The sequence below is a fragment of the Lepidochelys olivacea genome (assembly GCF_965140295.1).
Source record: "Lepidochelys olivacea isolate rLepOli2 genome assembly, chromosome: 9".
NCBI lineage: Eukaryota > Metazoa > Chordata > Testudines > Cheloniidae > Lepidochelys > Lepidochelys olivacea.
The window spans coordinates 6,578,216-6,599,212 of NC_140419.1; the positions used below are offsets into that span (position 1 = coordinate 6,578,216).

At 55.6% G+C, this 20,997-nt stretch overlaps 1 protein-coding gene across 2 annotated transcripts; it reads right to left on the bottom strand.

Moving 5' to 3' along the window:
- Positions 1-3,393: 3,393 nt before the first annotated feature.
- Positions 3,394-20,499, bottom strand: NMUR1 (neuromedin U receptor 1). 2 transcript variants are annotated; one of them, XM_084640175.1, is made up of 3 exons: positions 20,364-20,499; positions 16,459-17,362; positions 3,394-6,090 (listed from the first exon to the last, which is right to left on the bottom strand). In XM_084640175.1, the coding sequence occupies exons 2-3, from the start codon at positions 17,351-17,353 to the stop codon at positions 5,690-5,692; spliced, it is 1,296 nt and encodes a 431-aa protein (XP_084496301.1). In that variant the 5' UTR covers positions 17,354-17,362; positions 20,364-20,499; the 3' UTR covers positions 3,394-5,689. The 2 variants fall into 2 exon arrangements, with proteins under 2 accessions (XP_084496301.1, XP_084496302.1); XM_084640176.1 differs by lacking the exon at positions 20,364-20,499 and adding an exon at positions 19,056-19,112.
- Positions 20,500-20,997: the final 498 nt, after the last annotated feature.

Sequence of the window (20,997 nt, forward strand, 5' to 3'; positions counted from 1 at the left end):
TTTCCTGAACGTGGCATTTGAGGGGCCGGATACAGATTGTTCACTCACAACCCATTGCAGCTGCTCTGGATTACGGGGTTACTTCTGAGGCCACGGCCCCAGCAAGAGACACCAGGACACTGTGGTGTATGGTCTGGGCTCTGGAAGGGGCAGCAGCAGGGGCTTGCATGTTCTAGGATTAGGGTGCTCCGTCATTTACCACCGTCTAACCAGCTCCTGGCCCAGATGATGAGCTGACTCATCTTCACATAGAGCTGAAAGCACTTCACATCCTTATGCCCATAGGCATCGACTCTGTGTGTGCTCCGTGGGCTGGAGCACCATAGGGGAAAAAAGTGGGTGCCCAGCACCCAGCAGCCACCCACCAATCAGCTGTTTGGCGGACCCCACTGATCAGTTCTTCTCCGTCCCCCCAGTGCCTCCCGCCCTCTGCCCATCAGCTGTTTGGTGGCGGTGGGAGGCGCTGGGGGAGGGAGAGGAGTGGGGGCAGGAAGAGGCGGGATGGAGCAGAGCCTCGCGGACGAGGTGGACTGGGGTCGGGGCTTTGGGACCAAGCAGGGGTGGAGCACCCAGGGGGAAAGCTGAAAGTCAGCACCTGTGCTTATGACCACTTCATAGGCGGAGAAACTGAGACAGAGATGAAGAGACTTTCCCAAGATCACACAATAAGTCAGTGTCGGGGACAGAAACAGCTCCCGGAAGTCCTGACTCCCAGTCTGGTGCTTCATGGACTGGGGAATGTTGCCTCCTTTAAGACAGTCATCCAAATAATAATCATTAGAAACTGGAAGTCGGAAAACAAAGCCAGTCACTGAACGGTGACTTGGTGAATTTGGACAAAGATACAGTCTAAGGTCAGGAGGACTTGTGGCACCTTAGACACTAACAAATTTATTTGAGCATAAGCTTTCGTGGGCTACAGCTCACTTCATCGGATGCATAGAATGGAACATAGAGTAAGAAGATATATATACATACAGAGAACATGAAAAGTTAATTGTATCTAGTTTGCATATTAATTCAAACTCAGCAGTTTCTCATTGGAGTCTGTTTTTGAAGCTTTTCTGTTGCAAAATTGCCACCTTTAAGTCTGTTACTGAGTGGCCAGAGAGGTTGAAGTGTTCTCCAACCGGTTTTTGAATGTTATGATCCTGTTAAGGTCCTGACCCCAAGCCCACTGAAACCAGTCGCAAGGCTCCCGTTGCCAGATTGGATCATGCCCTAAAGGAGAAGTAGGGATCAGTTAAGGGATTACAGGCCCCGGGGGTTATGTCAGTGGGAGGCAGAGCCTGCTCCACTTTATTTGCTCAGGAATGCCAGGGAAGTTTTTGCTGCTAGTATCAATCTTATTACAGCACAAATCTCGCAGCACTGCGTGTGAGCTAACCGTGCTTCGGGGCAATGGCTTTAAAAAAAGCAGGATTCCTGTCATGAAAACAGGAACAGCCATATTGGGTCAGACCAATGCTCCATCCAGCCCAGTGTCCTGTCTTCCAACAGTGGCCTGTGCCAGGTGCTTCAGAGGGAATGAACAGAACAGGGCAATTATTGAGTGATCCATCCCCTGTCATCCAGCCCCAGCTTCTGGCATTCAAAGGTTTAGGGACACCCAGTGCATGTTTTTCCATCCCTGACCATCCTGGCTACTGGCCATTGATGGACCTATCCTCCATGAACTTATCCAATTCTTTTTTGAACCCAGTTATGCTTTTGGCCTTTACAACATCCTCTGGCAAGGAGTTCCACAGGTTGACTGTGCACTGTGTGAAGAAATATTTCCTTATGTTTATTTTAAACCTGCTGCCTATTAATTTCTATGGGTGACCCCTGGTTCTTATGTTTTATGAAGGAGTAAATAACACTTCCCTATTCACTTTCTCCACACCAGTCATAATTTCATAGACCTCTATCATATCCCCCTTTAGTCGTCTCTTTCCCAAGATAAAAAGTCCCAGTTTTATTAATCTCTCCTCACATGGAAGCTGTTCCATCCCCCTGATCATTTCTGTTGCCCTTCTCTGTACTTTTCCCAATTCTAATGTATCTTGTTTGAGATGGGGAGACCAGGACTGCACACAATATTCAAGCTGTGGATGTACCATGGATTTATATAGAGGCAACATGATATTTTCTGTCTTATCATCTGTCCCTTTCCTAATGGTCCCTAACATTCTATTAAGTTGTTTGACTGCCAATGCATATTGAGCCGATGTTTTCAGAGAACTAGCCAGGATGAAGCGGAGATCTCTTGCTTGAGTGCTAAAAGCTATTTTAAACCCCGTCATTTTGTATGTATAGTAGGGATTATATTTTCCCATGTGCATTACATCGCGCCTATCAACAATAAATTTCATCTGCCATTTCGTTGCCCTGCAACCTAGTTTTGTGGGGTCCATCTGTAACTTTCCGCAGTCAGCTTTGGATTTAACTATCTTCAGTAACTTAGTATCAGCTACAAACTTTGCTACCTCGCTGTTTATGCACTTTTCCAGATAATTTATGTTCAACAGCACTGGTCCCAGGACAGATCCTTGAGGGACCCCACTGTTTATGTGTCTCTATTCTGAAAACTGACCATTTATTCCTACCCTTTGTTTCCTGTCTTTTAACCAGTTACTGATCCCTGAGAGGATCATCCTTCTTATCCCATGACTGATTACTTTGCTTACAAGCCTTTGGTGAGGAATCTCATCAATGGCTTTCTGAAAGTCCAGTACACTATATCCACTGGATCCCCCTTGTCCACATATGTTGACCCCCTCCAAGAATTCTAATAGACTGGTGAGGCATGATTTCCCTTCACACAACCTGATTGACTCTTCTCCAACAAATCACATATATCTATGTTTCTCATAATTCTGTTCTTTACTATAGTTTCTACCAATTTGCCTGGTACTGAAGTTTAGCTTACCGGCCTGTAATTGCCAGGATCGCCTCTGGAGCCTTTATAAAAGACAGTGTTACATTAGCTTTCCTCCAGTCATCTGGTACAGAGGCTGATTTAAGTGATGGGTTGCATACCACAGTTAGTAGTTCTGCAATTTCATATTTGAATTTTTTCAGAATTTTTGGGTGAATCCCATCTGGTCCTGGGGACTTACTACTGTTTAACGTATCAATTTTTTCCAAAACCTCCTCTATTGACATCTTAATCTGGGACAGTTCCTCAGATTTGTCACCTAAAAAGGATGGCTCAGGTGTGGGAATCTCCCTCACATCCTCTTCAGTGGAGACCGATGCAAAGAATTCATTTAGCTTCTCTGCTGTGACTCTTCTAGGAAAGTCAAGGCGGGGTGCAACTGAGTTTATACTGAATAGAGACAGTGGGTCGGAGGAGAGTGGCTGAGAGAGAAATAATTTGAGCCCAACTAACGAGAATAGTTGTGGGTTTATTTTAATTCTCAAGTTAAGTGACAATCAGCTCATGCACACCGGAGAGACCCACAGATAGAAAACCCCCGCACTCGCCACAGTGTGGATGGCCCGGGGTAGTTGCCGATGTCGGAGGAGAGGCTGCTGCGCTGGGGAAGGTCCAGGACGAGGTGGTGAAAGGAAGAAAGGGAAGTGGAGAGAGAGCGAGAGAGTATCTGCTCCACAGCCGGGCGGGTACCAGCACTGCACTTTGTGTCAGCTGTTAGCACACAGATAAGAGACATCTCTGTTGTCAGGAAAGGTTCCCATGTTTACGTGGGGAGGGTGAATTATCTCCCACGGCTTACACGCTCCAACACACAGGAGCCAGCCAGGGAAAGGGTGAGTCAGCCTCACACAACAGCTCTTCCTTCTTCACTGGGGACAGAGTAAAACCAGCCCCCCTCGCCTTCATCATGGCCTCAGCCGCTCAGCCAGGCCAGGCCCCGTGGCCCTTTCACTCTGACTTATTTACAGTCCTTCCCTGACAGGCAGAAGGGGAAAGCAAGGGCAGCCAGGTGTGGTGTGTGTCAAACTGAGCTCTCCGCGCCTCGCTGGGGGGTGCCTGAGCGAAGGTCTTCCCGGCCACAGCTACCACAGCCTTGCCCAGGCACGTGTCGGGAGTGGGGGGTTGCACCACACCACATGGGGGTGTTGAAGCCTCAGCTACAGCACGTCAAACCCACGGGCTGCAGGGGAGGTCCTGCATCTGCACCCTGCCACACTCCCTGCGTGGCATTTCTCTGCTGATTTCCTCCACCTCTTGGTCCTCTCCCTCCTCCGCAGGGACAGCAGGAGTAGGGGTGTCCGGAACCCAGCACTGCCAACTCCCTTGATATCTGGCATCTTTCTGAAAGCCCCAGCTCCTGGAGTCCTGGGATTCTGGGAGCATCTCAGCTCTTTGTTTCTAGGCTGTAGCCCATGGGGGTGTGGAGAAAACATGGGGCCAGGACTCCTAAAAGTCCCAGCACCAGGAGGCAGGGAAACATACCCCAACATTTAGTATTTTTTTAAAGACAGATGAATTTGGGGGGCCTGGAGCTGGCAAAGCTGGGAATTGATTCCCTGCATGTCTCAGGAGCAAGGGGGGCTTGTGGGTAATTGGGGGCACCCAGTGGGGACCAGGGTACTGGAGAAAGTCGAGGGCTACTGGGAGGGGGGTATTGGCCTGGGACAGCCTGGAGGAGGGATTGTTGTGTGGTGGTAGAAGGTGCAGGGAAGAGAGGGAAAGCCTGGGGAGGGGGCGAGTGGGACCAGGGGAGGAGGGTGAATGAGGCTGGCAGGCAGTGATGGCTTCTGAGTGACATGGCGACACAGCCTCGTTGTGACTGAAATGTCACCCCCGGCCGGGTAGCCCAGCATGACCCTGCCACGACGTCACCATGCCACGCTGCGCCTGTGGCTCCCGGCTGTGGGTGGCCAGCGCAGGCCGGCGTGTCGGCAGAGCCGGGCTAGAGCCTCAAGCTAGGATTAGCAGGCAGACTTCTCCCAGGAGGGAGGCGGGCGGGAACCTGTTGCCCTGAGACTCAGGCAGCCGGAGGGCAGCGTTAGCCTGTGACCAGGGTCCAGCCCTCTGAATTACAGAGGCATTTGCTATGAGTTCAGTGGCCATGTCTGAACCTCCAGACCAAGCTGTTTCAGGAGGGATAGCTCAGTGGTTTGAGCATTGGCCTGCTAAACCCAGGGTTGTGAGTTCAATCCTTGAGGGGGCCATTTAGGGATCTGGGGCAAAAATTGGGGATTGGCCCTGCTTTGAGCAGGGGGTAGGACTAGATGACCTCCTGAGGTCCCTTCCAATGCTGAGATTCTATGATACACAGGGAAGAAGCTGGGATCAGTGGAGACAACCTGCCTCTCACCAACCTGTCTCTTGTTGTTTGCACCCCTCCTAGCACTAAGCCGGTCCGGCACTGCCAGACATGCCAGACAACAAACCGCAGCCAGATGGCACCACGGCCAATTCCCAGGCCAAGAGGCTGCAAAGGCATGGCCTGTGGAGTGGGGCCCCAGCCAGCAAAGAGTTAATATCTCACCTCTCTGAACCCAAAGTTCGGGGGTTTTCTGCCTGCGCTCGTACCCTCGTGCCACAGCGCAGCCCCTGGGGAGTTGGGCTTACGAGCGGTGGGATTGGCGGTAACGCCAGGGCCGTGCTAGTGGGTGGCACAGCGGCGGGCGACATAAGCGGGTGACTAGACACTGGACATGGTCTTCCCAACCCCCTTGCAGTCGTTGTGTCCCTCCAGGAGCCCGACTAGCGGGGGAGGCCCTGGCGGTGCCCTCAGGGGAAGGACGTCTCACGCTTAAGGGCGTCCTCCCCCGCCACACCCATCTCCTCCTCCACCACATTGGACAGGGGCAGCCCATTGCCGGCGGGCACGTGCTCGCAGACCGTGCTGCGGGTGGTGACCCGGGTGACGCTGGGCGAGTACTTCCTGGAGCCCCGCCCCCACAGGCGCTTCCGGCACATCACCTCCTTGAACATCTCCCGGAAGCGCGTGGACATCAGGTTGTAGAGGATGGGGTTGGCGGCTGAGCTCAGGTAGAAGAAGACCCCGGAGATGATGTGGACGTACTGGAACATGTGCAGCATCCGGCCCGTCCAGTGGGAGACGAAGCTCCAGACGAGCCGGTCTGTGTGGAAGGGGGCCCAGCAGATCCCGAATACGACAACCAGCACGACTGGAAGGAAGCAGAGAAAATTACGTGGCCATTGGAGGCGGGGGTGGGGGGGGTGTATGCTAGTTCTGTGCTTCGGTCCCTGACAGTCGCTGATCTGATGGCGCAGGTTCTTTCCTGCCTCCTGGTCTTTACCTTCACTGCATTAGTTGCCATATTCTCTCTATGCAGAAGGGGAAATATTGCCAGTGCATGACACTGATAAAAGCATATGTCCTGCCCCCTTTAATGCCTGGCTCACATAGGACAGCAAGGGTGGCCCAAGGAGTAGAGGGGTAGCTTGGGCCATAGGTAACCAAGGTTCAATTCCTGACTCTACCACAGAGGGATAACAGCCTACCGATACTGCCAACAAAAGGAATTACTCCTTTACCTTGAGGGATAAAAGCCTGCGGTCAAGCCCGCTGACAGGGAAGGCAAAGGGGGAAATTGCCCAGGGGCCCGGGTGATTTCAAAAGGCCCAGGGCCCCCAGCTGCTGCGGTGGTGGCCAGGAGCCCCGGGCCCTTTTACATCGCCTGGACAGGCCACAGGGCTCCTAGGCACGCACAGGGTGGTACCAGCAGTGGTGAAGGCAGCCAAGCGGGCATGTGGAAGCCCTGGCCATGCCAGAAGAGTGCCCATTGACTGTTCTGCCCTGGGGCCCAGAATTGCTGTCGGCGGGTGGGTGTGCCTGGGGTGCTGCAAGTTGTGGGTTCTTTCCCTGCTGATGACCCATGGGCGGGGGTATGTACCTCTAATGTGCCACCCTAGGGTAAACACCCATTTCTTTCATGGCCCTCATGTGATTGATTTACTGCCTCCTTATTACTTATCATAGCTGGCATCATACAGCCATGGAAAGGAACCGAGCCCTTACAGTAAATGAGACATAAACCCACAAAGGATTTAATGGCTGCAGGATGGGAAGAGAGACAACCGAAAAAGGCAGGAGGTTTTGGCTGGTTCTGGCTGGCAGGCATGTCACTAACTCTGTGTTTCTTCAAATATATTCTACTGATTTATTTTAAATAGGGGCAAGACACAACCATAGGAGTGGATGGCTGGCAGTTAAAATGAAGCCCAAATACCACTTTGATGGGCATGATAGATAGATAGATAGATAGATAGATAGATAGATAGATAGATAGATAGATAGATAGATGGGGTGTATGGGGATAGATAGATAGATAGATAGATAGATAGATAGATAGATAGATAGATAAGAATGTGAAGGAATGAGGGTACTCATTGCAGTGGAAGGACACTGATTTATGGCATGATATATCATTAGCTATCAGGGGGAAGGGATAGCTCAGTGGTTTGAGCATTGGCCTGCTAAACCAAGGGTTGTGAGTTCAATCCTTGAGGGGGCCATTTAGGGATCTGGGGCAAAAATTGGGGATTGGCCCTGCTTTGAGCAGGGGGTTGGACTAGATGTCCTCCTGAGGTCCCTTCCAACCCTGAGATTCTATGATTCTATGACATGGGTCAGCTCAGTGGTCCAATTAGCCCGGTATCCTGCAGTGACCAATGCCAGGTGCTTCAGAGGGAAAGAACAGAACAGGGCAATTTTCCAGTGATCCGTCCCCTGCCACATAGTCCCAGCGTCTGGCAATCTGTATGGTTCCTTGTAACTATCGCTCCCTCGAACCCCTCTGATTTCTTGGACCTTCACCCAGTCTCAGGGCGTCTTTCTTTCCCTTCCCTGTCAGTTATTTTTGCTTCGTTCTGCTCTCTTTCTCTCTCTGGTGCCACCCCTCTCCAGCCAGCGGTTGCTAACTGTGGTCCCATTAACCAGCTTTCTCCCTTGTCCCCCTTCTGTTCAGCATCCTGTCTCTGGTGTTTCAGAGTAACAGCCGTGTTAGTCTGTATTCGCAAAAAGAAAAGGAGGACTTGTGGCACCTAAGAGACTAACCAATTTATTTGAGCATAAGCTTTCGTGAGCTACAGCTCACTTCCTCAGATGAAGTGAGCTGTAGCTCACGAAAGCTTATGCTCAATAAATTGGTTAGTCTCTAAGGTGCCACAAGTCCTCCTTTTCTCTGGTGTTTGTTTCTCTGTCCCCTTCCCCAAGCCCTTGGGCAAACCCAGCTCCTTCCCCCCCACCCCCCTCGCGACCCCAGAAAGGGCTGTGGCTGTTGCCCCAGGATACGCACCCGGTAGAAATCAGGTGTCTGTTCTCAAGGAATTTGTTTTATCCTGATTAAATACACGGCCCTGGCGCAGACGAGAACAGGGCAGCCTCGTCGCTGCTCTCCACATCCCGGAGTCTGCGCGTGGATTCCCCGGGCTGGTGGCCGGAGCCAGACCAGCAGCCCTGGAGCCCTCACAGCTGTAGCGATGGGGTCCTGAGAAAACCTGGTTCCCATCTCTGCTCCCCACAGGCCTGCCCAGCTCCATGCCAGGATGTTCCCAGCCCCTCCTGTGGCTGTGAGCCGCCTGATGCCAGTGTAAGGGGACTGCTGGCCAGCTCCCAGTACCAAAGGAAAGGGGAAGGGTGGATGGGAAATCAGGTCCCTGAGACTGACAGTCCCCAGGAACAGTGGGGAGAAGCCAGTGCTCCAGGTCAGCCTGATTGATGGGGCAGACTACTGAGGGAGTCAGGAGACCAGGGGGGTCCCGTCTTCCGTGTGAGCTGGAATTGCCTGGGTCAGACACAGTGGGGCTGAGCTAAGGAGAGAGCGGGGGCCCAAGCTGAGCTGGGGAGCAGAGCCCTGCCAGCCAGAGGGGCCAGAAAAGCAGCCCAGGGAGCAGGTCAGTGCTGGGAAGAGAGCTGGAGCAACCAGAGCCGGGGGGGCCAGGAAAAGCAGCCCAGGGGGCTGGAGGCAGAGCAGCCGCCGTTCTGAGGCAGAGTGGAGCTGGAGCCATCTGGAGCCGGGTGCGGTGAGCAGCTCGGGAGAGCGAGGGGGATGCTGGGCAGGGGGCCCAGCACAGGGAGACGCCCCCAGCCAGGAGGCTCTGCAGGCCAGACTCGGCGGGGGATCATAACCCCAACAGAGGGGGCTGATGCTGGGAAGAAGGGTCCTGCCATCCAGAGCCTGGAGGCATGTGGCCACCACCAGAGCAAGTGTCCGACCTGCGGCATAGCCAGGGCCTGGGACATGTGAGGGACAGACTGTGAACTGCCCTTACATTCCAGAGACGCTGGTCGTGATGTCCCCATGCCACAGAGCACCTTTCACCTTTCCCATTTTTTCCTTATTCATTTTTAATTGGTTGCTGTTTAATAAATTGTATTTGCTTTGAGCTGTATGTAGTGATCAGTGGGTCAGGGAAGCATTCAGAGAGGAGAGAGCACCCCGGAGTGGGGACACCGTAGCCCCTGCCCTAAGTGACCACGACAAGGTTGGGGGTCGAGCCCCTCAGGAATCCTGGGCTCAGCCTTGTCTGCCACACAGCCCTCAAGTAGGCATCTGGGTAAAGGGAGTGGGAGCGAGGACTCAGATCCTTTCGCTAGCCCACTTCACTGGGGTAGGGTAGAAGCCAGAAAAGTTCCCCACAGTAGCAGGACCATTTACCCGCTTACACCAGCATGGCCAGCCCGGGCTGCAGAGTGAGGTGGAACTGGCCAGGCAGGCTGCAGGGAGAGCCCCAGCCTGGGACTAGCTCCATGTCCCACAGCTCCCAGGGACCCAGCTACATTCCCTCCCCTTAGTGGAGGCTCCAAACCCACGAAAACCCAGGCCAGAAGGCATGAAGTACCTCCGGCCTCCCCAAGGTCGGAAAGGGTTAAAGCACCATGCCTGGGGCTGAACCTCGGGGTTCAGGGATCTCCCTCGTCTAAGCCAAAATTGGGCCCGGGGTGCTGGCCGACGCTGGACACGTCACCGGTTCTATGGGCTCAGCCCCCTCCCCTCCCCGTGCTGCGTCCAGTTCCAGGGGAGTGCGGGGTTTTACTTGCTTCTCTGTGCCCACCCTCCGCCACAATTCCTGGGGAAGCCAGTGGGCGCTTGGCACCTCTGAGGAGCATTGTTAGTATGCATGGAGCCCTGTCAGGGTGCCTGGCGCTTGCTTCACAGGGGAGGGCATGGGGCAGACAGCACTGTTCAGCCCCGTGCTCTGGCAGGAGGAAGCCAGGAAGAGAGGGGGTTTGGGGCGGGTGATCCGTCACCCAAAGGCTTCTCCGAAGGAGGAGTGGGAGGGAGACAGTTTGATGTGCAGGAAGGTGTGAAGGGGCGGGAGGGGGGAGGAGATAAGGCTGTTTAGAGGAAGGGGGGAAGGCAGTAGGGGAAATAAAGGGGCCTCTCGGCTGAATACCAGGATACACTTAGGAAGGAACAATCAGTTGCACACACACAAACTGGGACATGAGGCCTAGGAAGGAGTACTGGGGAAAGGGATCTTGGGTCACAGTGGATCACAAGCTAAATCTGAGTCAACAGTGTCACGCCGTTGCAAAAAAAGCAAACATCATTCTGGGATGTATTAGCAGGAGGGTTGAAAGCAAGACACGAGAAGTAATTCATCCTCTCTACTCCGCACTGATTAGGCCTCAGCTGGAGTATTGTGTCCAGTTCTGGGTGCCACATTTCAGGAAAGATGTGGACAAATCGGAGAAAGTCCAGAGAAAAGTGACAAAAATGATTAAAGGTCTAGAAAACATGACCTCTGAGGGAAGATTGAAAACATTGGGTTTGTTCAGTCTGGAGACAAGAAGACTGAGAGGGGACATGATCACAATTTTCAAGTACATAAAAGGTTGTTACAAGGAGGAGGGAGAAAAATTGTTCTCGTTAACCTCTGAGGATAGGACAAGAAGCAATGGGCTTAAATTGCAGCAAGGGTGGTTTAGGTTGGACATTAGGAAAAACTTCCTAACTGTCAGGGTGGTTAAGCCCTGGCATTCTGAGGCAGGCCCAATGCGGCCTGGTGAGGCATGCTCAACCCCCTGCACTGCTGATCCTGTGCTGGGGAACAAGCCCCCAGCCATGTCCCACTTGTGCCCTTCGGATGTAGGGGGCTGGGAGCAGTGTTCTGAGCTCCTTGTGCGACCCCAGCATTCTGGCTGCTCCCCTGCCAGTGCAGAAGGGGGCAGGGAAGTGCCCCCTGCATTTTCTGTCTCCCTCCCACACCGGTGCCAGGGCAGCTGGCTCGGACCATGTGTCTCGGCTCCTCAGGCAGCTCCACGGGGAGGGGAGCACGTCTCACCCCTGCAGCCAGCAGAGCGCGGGAGGGGAGCAGCAGGCGCCCACCCAGTGCTGCCCAGAAAACGCCAGGCTTCCCGAAAGGCTGAACTCAGGGTTAATGGGGTTCTGCTGGCGTTTCACTTGGACGGGTGTTTATTTTTCCAGCGAAGCTCACGCCCCCGGTTGCAGCTGAATGGGGTGGAGGGGAATCCGGAGTCGATTTGGAATGCACAGTCCTGGGAGAGGCCAGGCCCCATGCCCAACTGGGGGCCAGCTGGGCAGCTGGGATGGCACGCAGCAGATTGCAGCACCCTGCACACCAGGTGAACTCCTGGCTGCCTGGTTAGCTGGGGGCCGAGCAGGAGGCCAGAAAAGGGATTTCAGTCCTTACAGGAATTATGGATCCAGGGGACAGAAATGTCCCAGCTAACAAGGGGATAAAGAGACATTTGGGCCAAGGCCACTGGGACACACCACTGTGCTCACGGGAAGGGCCCTGGGATCTCTAGTGTCTGTGCAGAGCAGATGGGAGCCTGGTTCTTACCTCCCACCCAGGACTCAGACTCATGTCGGGAGGATGAAGCGTTCCTGGGATCAGTGCTCCCAGGGAGCACGGGAATTTCAAACCTAACGCTCAGCCTGCTCCTCTGGTCACCTCTGTTTGGATCAAGATGGAGCAATACATTCTGGGACATGTCATCCCTGTGGGCCGCCCCTCGGCCTTAGAGGCGGGCCAGGCCAGGAAGTGTTGCAGGGAGCCCTGTGGGGCCACGTGATCAGCCAAATCGCCTTGGGGCAGCCGAGCTCACTGTTGCAGAATGGCTTGGGGGACCAGGGCCATGTCAGTTCCCCAAGTGCCCGCCTGCCAGGGCGCAGTGCTCCTGGGGAATCCTGCCCTTCAGATCTTAGTGCCCTCAGGCTGGGCTCCCCCCTCCCAGCTCCCAGAACCCTCCTCACTCTGGCTAAGCGGAGTCACCCAGGGGGTGTGGGCCGGATAACCTTTGCCCCCCTGACATCCCCCTGGGGGTGTCCCCGCTGAGCAGAGAAGGCGCTGCTGGGCCATCGGCACCTGGGGGTCTCGCTCTCCGACCAGGAGCAGAACAACTTTGGCACATCCACACACACTGCATCTACCCCACAGCACTGGTCCCCTAACAGAGAGGTCGTCTCGTCCAGTCCCCTGCACAGAGGCAGGGCTAAGTATTAGCTAGACCATCCCTGACAGGGGTTTATCTAACCTGCTCTTAAAAATCTCCAGTGACGGAGATCCCACAACCTCCCTAGGCAATTTATTCCAGGGCTTAACCACCCTGACAGTTAGGAAGTTTTTCTAATGTCTGATCTAAACCACCCTTGCTGCAGTTTAAGCCCATTGCTTCTTGTCCAATCCTCAGTGGTTAAGGAGAACAATTTATCACCCTCCTCTTTATAACAATCTTTTACATCCTTGAAGCCTGTTATCATGTCCTCCCACAGTCTTCTCTTCTCCAGACTAAACTAACCAGTTTTTTTCAACCTTTCCCCGTACGCTGTGTTTTTGTTGCTCTCATCTGGACTTCCTCCAATTTGTTACTTCTTTTCCAAAGTGTGGCGCCCGGAACTGGACACAATACTCCAGCTGAGGCCTTACCGGTGCTGAGTAGCGTGGCAGAATTACTTTTCATGTCTTGCTTACAAGACGCCTGCTAATATAGCTGAGAACAATGTTCACTTTTTTTGCAGCAGTGTTACATTGACCGCTAATATTTCGTCTGTGATCCACTCTGACCCCCAGATCCTTTTCTGCAATGCTCCTTCCTCGGCAGTCATTTCCCAGTTTGTGTGTGTGCAATCCCTTCCTAAGCATTTGCCCCTAATGAATGTCATTTGCATTTGCCTCAATGAATGTCATCCTCTTTATTTCAGACCATTTCTGCAGTTTGTCAAGATTGTGTTGAATCCTAATCCTGCCCTCCAAAGTGCTTGCAACCCCTCCTGCTCCGCTGGTGGGATGAGGGGCTCTGGGTTACTTCCAACCACAGCACACGGCATTGTGGGGACCTGCTGAGCGGGTTTTGTGGCAATGCTTGCGGCTTCCCTGGAGACGGGACACCTTTGCAGGCAGCACCACCTCAAGCCAAGCCTGAGTTAAAACCCCAGGCATTGCAAGCAAGCTGATGCTTGGGAACAGCTGGGACAGCTGTTGCAGGAGGACACAAGGCCTTGTGCAAGCACGGTGAGCTCAGGACCATCCCAGCCAACGCTTGTTTGCAATGCTAGCGTGTCCCTGCACGGCAAGGCCAGAACAAAAGGGATTCGCTCCCCCCTGGCTTGTTGATCTGCTCTCTGGGGGCAGCCAAGGAAGCGGGTTGTAGAAAGGACATGAGGTCTGGTTAACATCTCTCCCTCTGTCTCTTGCCAGAGCTGCTCTGCCACGTGGCTTTGCTTCTTGTCAAGCACGGGGCCTTCGCTCAGCCCAGAGCCAAAGCTTTGCAGCCCCAGGGACCACTGCAGCTCTGGCTGGCTTGGCCTGCCAGCGGGCATCTTCCCTGGGAAATGCTTCCAGCCCTGGATTGTGTCTGTGCCCGAGTGAAACCCACCAGCCAGCCAAGGCCTCCCTGGAAGCCCGCTGCGTTTATTAGACAAATGAAACAGCCCTCCATTGATGGAGTATTCACCATCACGACCCTGGGCACCTCTTAGAGATTAACGAGCAGCTGGGAGACCTGCTGGCTCAGATCTCTTATCTGTGGCCCATTGCCAATTCCCAGCTGGTTAGTGCTGTGATAAAAGCCTCCTTCCCTAGCTGCTCCACCAAGCTGACACCAGCCAGGACCACTGCAGGGATGGACACGGTGCACAGAGAACCCACATGCCCCCTGGCCCCTGTGGTCCCTGCCGTCCTATCTCACACTGTAGTTGGAGGGATGCTGGATGCTGCTTGGGACTCACCCCTCCAGAGGAGAAGCCAACGGCAGGCGTGCTAAGCATGCCATGTGCCCCGGCCGGGCACTATGCTATGGCACCAGACCCGTGGCACCTGATTCCAGGATGCCGTTTCCACCCGGGCCAAGCGGGTGCAAAGTGGCACCCGATCAGAACGGTAACCTTTACACCCACTTTCCCCAGCTGCAAAGGGGGATGCAGGCGAGAATCCGGCCCAGGAGCCGGAACCCGCCTTGGCCAGTCAGAACTCGCCCTCAGCTTTAAAATCACAACTGCACAGCAGATCTCCGCTCAAGCACGGCGCCAAAGCCGCGTTTCCAGGGACATAGCGCTGAGCTGCTGTTACGCACACCCCTCTCCCTACAAGGCATCCAGCACTATGTACCACCTGTGCACCGCAGCAAGGCACCGCCCGGTCACACCCCTATGGCGTAGCACACAGGGCCGCTTGGCTGCTAATACGGCACGCACCGGGATCCCATAAAGGGAGCCTTGGGCATAACCCAGATCATCAGTGCCACAGGACAGGGCCTGTAGCCTCTCTCTCTCTCTCTGTCCAGCACCATGCATTCCTGGGGCTCTTCCTAATGAATCCCGAGTAACAACAGGATGTTCCCCTGGAATGTGTGAGCACCACAATGCACTCTCATGCATGGATGGTGACCAGATGGCAAGCGTGAAAGATTGGGATGGGGGTGGGGGGCAATAGGCGCCTATGTCAGACAGAACCCCGCGTCTCAGGAGTGTCCCTATGAAATCGGGACGTCGGGTCACCCTACATGTCCACTCCCTGTATGCCCAGCAACACACACGGCCGGCTAACGCAGCCCGGCTTTGCTGTCCCCACGCACCCACCCGACCTGTAAAGGTGCATCGGAAATCACCTGTTCAGTGACATGCTGGAGCAGCAAAGTCACACTTACAGCACGGCACGCATGAAGGCAACAACGCTGAGAGACGAACACACACAGGCATGCAGACACACACAGAGGTACACCCCCCCACACCCCCCCACACAGAGGTACACCCCCACACACGCAGACACACACAGAGGTACACCCCCACACACACACACAGAGGTACACCCCCACACACGCACACACATACAGAGGTACACCCCCCACACACACACACAGAGGTACACCCCCACACACGCACACACACACAGAGGTACACCCCCACGCACACACACACACAGAGGTACACCCCCACGCACACACACACATACAGAGTAAACACAGCCAAAGGGTCAGACCCCCAACTGGAATAAATAAGCGCGACTCGGTTGACTGGGGGGGGGGGGGGCTACATTGATTTCCACCCACCGAGGATCTGGCCCAAGACGCCTGTATTCCACAGGGGCGTGGGTATCTATGTACCAGTGGAGCAAGCGAGGGGCTGGGTTTGTTAGGAGCTCTGAGACTCCGGCTGGCTGCGCTCGAGAAGGGAGAAACTCTAGGACCCCGGCGGGCAGGGGCTAGGGGCCCTGGCAGGGGGGGCAATATGCCAAGACCTAGGAGGGAGCAAGTCCCATCCAGCACACTGGCCATCTGCAGGGCAGCTTTGGGGAGCTCCGGGTGCAGCCTTCACCCAGCCCCTTCTCAGATCCCCTGGAAAGCCCGCTCCCCAGGAGGCTGCTAGGACTGTGCGTGGCATACAGGAGTCTGGCCAAGAGCTTCATCCCAGCACTATCCAGGGGAGTCGGGACTTGCTGCTATGGTGCTCCTAACTCCCAGTCCCTCTGCAAAGGGATGCCAGGCTCCCAAGGGGATGGAGCGGTGCTGCTCTCACTTAGCAAGGGGTTGGGTGGCTCTGCCTTGCAGGGGCCTGAGTGCAGAACCTGCTGTAGCTGGAGGGGCAGGTGAGCTAACGCCAGGTCACCCAAGGATCCCTGGCTCAAACCCTTAGGCTGGTTGCTCTCAGCCTGTACCAGATAAAAGAGGCGGATAGCCTCCCCACAGGGGACTTTTGCCAGTTGATGTGCTCCTAGGGGCTTGCAGAGAGACTGCATGGAGTCTGGCCTGTTCCGGTCTGGACTGCTCCAGGCCTTCCAGATCTGCAGTCCCCTTTGCAACGTCTTGGAGCTGGGTTGCATCCGCCACCACTCTACTGAGTGGTGCCCAGTTCCCCCTGGAGCTCTCGCTTGGTCCTGCCCTCCAGCAGCTGGGCTGCGGGACATGGGTGGCCTGCCCTAGCCGCCCAGTGAAAACGCAAGTTGGGAATACCTCCCTCTGCGCCCCTGAGCTGCATCCTTCCGTGATGCATGGGCCAGCGCAGGGGATCAGCCGCCGAGGTGAATCACAAGCTCTCCCCTGCCTCGCCCCCCTCATCTCCACTTACACAGCATCTTAGTCACCTGCCTCCTCCTGATCTTCTGCTGCTGCATGCGGATGTTGTGGTAGTCGCAGTCCCCGCCCGATTTGGCCTCCAGGGCTTGCAGCATCTTCTCCTTCTTCAGCTGCAGCCCGATGAGCAGGTAAAGGATGCTGATGGTGCCCATGGGCAGGAAGAAGAAGAGGATGGTGGTGATCTGGATGATGAGGTTGTAGATCAGGCGGGGTTTCACCAGGGTGCAGATGGCCGAGTCCGGCACCACCCCTCTGCCCGGCACATAGAGGGGCTGGATACCATGCAGGCTGGTGTTGGGGATGGAGCAGAGCACGGACAACACCCAGACCGTGACGATGACCCGCTTGGCGTGCTTCCTGGTCACCACGTACTTGGCCCTGAGCGGGTGGACCACAGCGATGTAGCGCTCCACGCTCAGTGCCGTCACGTTGAGGATGGAGGCGAAGCAGACGGCCTCAAAGAGCAACGTCTTGAAGTAGCAGCCCCCCGCGCCCAGGAGGAAGGGGTAGTTGCTCCACATCTCGTAGAGCTCCAGCGGCATCCCCAGCAGCAGCACCAGCAGGTCGGAGATGGCCAGGCTGAAGAGGTAATAGTTCGTGGGGGTCCTCATGAACCGGTGGCGCACGATGACCAGGCAGGTCAGCGTGTTGCCAATGGCCCCCACCACGAAGATCAGCAGGTAGGTGGCGCAGACTGGGATGAAGAAGCTGGATCTGCGGGGTCCCAGGTATTTGTCCTGCAGCTGCTCCACCGTCAGGTTCAAGTCCTTGGGGTCAATGTGGCTAAGGGCAGCGTCCTGCTGGCTTTGGTTGCACAGATCCTGGTAGTCCAGCTGCGCGGGGAGGTCTCCGGGGGGCAGGCTGGAGCAGTTGGCGGAGGGATACATGGCCTCCCGCTGCAAGGAGACTGGACTGGATTAGAGAGATGCCTTAAAGCCGCCCTCATTCCCACCCTCAGCAGCAGAGCCTCAACCATCCTCTCTCCACTGCTCGGCGAGGCAGGGCCCAGCGTGGGCCCCATGTTGCAGGTGAACCATGAGTGCTTCGTGGTCACTGTCCCAGGAGCTGCCTAGGAGGCTGGCAAGTGGCCAGCCTGGGGTGGACTGAATCGCTGCCCCATGACACCGCGGGGCTGCCGCGGGTTGAAATCCAACCCGGGCCAGCGCAGGCGCCTCGGGAAAGACGGGCCTGGGCCACGGCTAACACAGGGATGGGACCCCTAGCCTGGCTTGGCCCTGCCATGCTGTCACCAGCTCTCCGTGCTACAGGCTGGGGGAGAGCTGCTGTAAGGGGCACGGGGGCATCTCATGCTGCGCCAGCTTTCCAAGCACCAGTGGATCTGCAAAATCCCCGCTCTGCCTGGCATTGTGGGGCACGAGGCGCATCCACAGACGGCCTGCTGGGACAGGGGAGGGGGACTACGGGCAGTGCTGCTGGCTCGCTCCGGCTTGGCCCTTGACCCGAATTTACAGGGCCACATGCCAGGGAAAAGTCACTGAGTGACTGGGCTGGATGGGGGCCAGTCTGCATCATTGACAGCTTCCTGTGCCAACCACGTGGGGGTTTTAAAACCTCCATCCTCACCCAAACCTCCCAGTCCCTATGATCCTGTCCCCCCAAGCCTCCCCACGCCCCACAGCCCTGTCCCTCCAAACCCCACCCCTCAACAGTCCCCACTAGGTACCATCCAATCCACGGTTTCACTCCTTCCTCTCTACACCCCTCCTCATCCACGCCCTACAAAAGCCGGGCCTAGCAGAAGCTTCTGTCTAGCACAAATTTGCCCGTCCCGAGTACAACCAGATCTGTCTCCAGGAGACCCTGTGGCCTCCTGAACCACGTTACAGACAGCGATTCTCCCGCACAGCCTGAGACCGGCTGCATTTCCCTAGCTCCACATATGTGAAGAGCACCAAGAAGCCAGGCACAGCTCAGCCCCATGAGGCTATTTTTGCCTCTTCAATTGCTCCTGTCTCGCAGAGTAGCCTTCCCTGGCTGCATGGGCCGGGTCCGCCGGGGCTGCCAGGGCCGGGTTATTCGGAGGGTCAGCGTCATCCGATTACCAGTCCCAGGGGTGCTCGGCTAGCCTGGCACCGGCTCTTTCTAGCAAAGCTTTCACGGCAGCCATTAACACATGCCACTCGGCAGGGCCAGGCTGGACAAGTCTCTCTCCATGGGGATGTTCTCAGTGCCCCCGCACACACGCCCCGTTCTAAAGGCAAGAAGTGAAGCCAGGATGCAATTTTACAGTCAACCCAGAAAAGCTCTGAGCCATCGCCCCAGCTCAAACTTCCCTAGCTGGGCAGCGGGGATACAGGGACGGCCATAAAATCACCCTTGGGAAAATGGCTCTTCATCCCAATGCTCTCTGGTCCAGGGGACAATTTACACTGGGTGCTAGATTAAGAGCGAAACCCTCGGCTGGACAGAGACGAGGGCTCGGGCTTTGCCATCTTAACAGACAGGCTGGGGGGAAAAAAATCTCCGGTGCTTTCAACTTCACTTCCACGTCCTTTCAGATCTTCTCTGAAAGCCTCTCTGCCAATTATCTCGCCTTTCCCTTCGCCCCCCTTCCACTCTGTTAGTCACCTGGGGACGCAGATGGGGAGGGAGGACACCACCTGGCGTTGTGCTCGTCACGGCCAGGACTTCCAAGGGGTTGCATTTCCCTCCCGTCTACGGCACCTGTTTGCAGCGGAGAAACACGCTCTTGACTCCTTTAGCTCTGCGAGGGGGTTATTGCTGCCCTGGGGTGCAGCGCACGCTGAAGATGCTCTAAAGAAAATAATCAAGTGGCTCTGAAAGAGACCCACAGGCAAGAGGCAGCCCAAGGGGATGCTGATCCGGCCGCCAGAGCCACTGATGGGGGAACGAATTGAGTTCTGATTTTCTATTTGTGCTCGGGGATAGAAAAGACATAAATAACTCCGCTCCCGTCCTGAAGTGCTGACACAGTCTAATAGACTCAGGAAGGCAAATCGCCTTGCAGGGAAAATGCCTCCTCTTAAGTGACAGAGGCACAGATTTCACTTCTCCTGCTTGGCACATGGACTCTTGGCCAGGACGGGGCCACCCCTTTAGGTGCAAAGCTCTCTCCCTGCCCCCCAAAACCATCCCCGGCCCAGAGAGCACTGGCCAGGCAGGCTGTGTATGCAACGCTAAACCCACACGCTGCTCACAGCCAGCTCAAAGCTCCAGGCAAAGCCCGATTTAACAACCCAGGGAAGTTTAAGCTGAGACTGGTCCTTTAATACTTAACAGGATTGTGATAAAACAGTCACATCCAATAATAATCTTACACTGACTCGCCTGCTTCCCAGAGTCTGTCTACAGAACCTATATCCGGTGTCTGTCTAGCCGTCCATCTCTCTGTCTGTCCATACACTGATCCTATCTATCACTCCAGTGCATGTCCGGCATCTGTCTGTTTATCCGATCCCTATCGGTATAGCTGATATCTGTCTATGCAGCCAGCCGTCCACCTGCCCTGGAATCTGCATCCTGCACAGTGTCTGCCCCTCGGGGCTGCAGTTTCGGAGTTTTATCACATTTCCTCCATGCCTGAAACAGAATACGTCTCGTCGTTTCCAGCCGGACCACCCCAGCCCATTGGCTCCCCTTGCCTGGCTCCTCTCCACGCAGCTTGCAAAGGCGAGAGCAGGATTTTATCCTCACTGCTGCTCTGTTTTCTGTTTTTTGCCCCCTCTCTTAGGAACACGCCCGCCACCCTCCTACCGGTGTGCTTTTTCCCAGCCGTGGGAATCCAGTTCTTCTCCACCGCCTAGCGACTTGGAGCGGGGCGATCCGGGTACCTGGACACTCAGTGCTACATTCATTTTCCATAACAACCCAAAAAAGCAAAATCCAAATTTTGTCCTGGCAAAGTGGGACTCTCACCTTGCTATGCAGCCCGGCTGGAGAAAGACTTCCCCAGTCTTCCAGCCCTGCTCATTTTCCAGGCTCCCTCGGAGAGTTTAGAGCAGGCGAAGAGGAGACAGTTAAAGTCTTCACTCCACCTCAGCGCTGGGACGTGTGCGTGTGTGACAGACTGGAGGGGAAAAGCATCAATGAATGGGGAGGCTGCCTGCCTCGGGGTGGGGGGGGCCCGAGTGAGGGTTGGGGGGGGCTGTCTGTAGCTGCTGGCTTTTCAAGCACCACCAGGGGGCATTGCAGTCTAGCAGGACCTCCCCGTCTCTCATTGCTGCCAGCAAAGCTGGCTCCGGGGAAGGGGCTTTGTGTTGCATCCAGCACCATGGCAGGTCCCCCCTCCCCCCCCGTCCCACAAGCCTGGGCCTTTGGACCATGCAGGAGGCCGGTTACAAGTGGAAGCGGCAGGACTGGGCAGAGTGAGGGACCTGCAGCTGGGAAGTAGCCTCTAACCCCGGAGCGGATCAGCTCTGTCGTTAGAGGGAGAGGGTAGGATCGGGCCGCACGCCACACTTTCCCGGCCTGGGAGTCCTCCCTGCTCCGGCGCCCCCCGCAGCAGGAGGCGTGAGACATTCACCTGCCTCGGTCTGCAGCCTGGGCCAGC

What these genes read in the sequence shown, in the direction of transcription:
- NMUR1 (XM_084640175.1), bottom strand. Translation starts at nt 17,353, where the DNA reads ATGTATCCCTCCGCCAACTGCTCCAGCCTGCCCCCCGGAGACCTCCCC. An exon ending in GCAGGTGACTAAGATGCTGT is followed by an intron (nt 6,091 to 16,458) that starts GTAAGTGGAGAT and finishes GCTTCCTTCCAG; the next exon opens with TCGTGCTGGTTGTCGTATTC.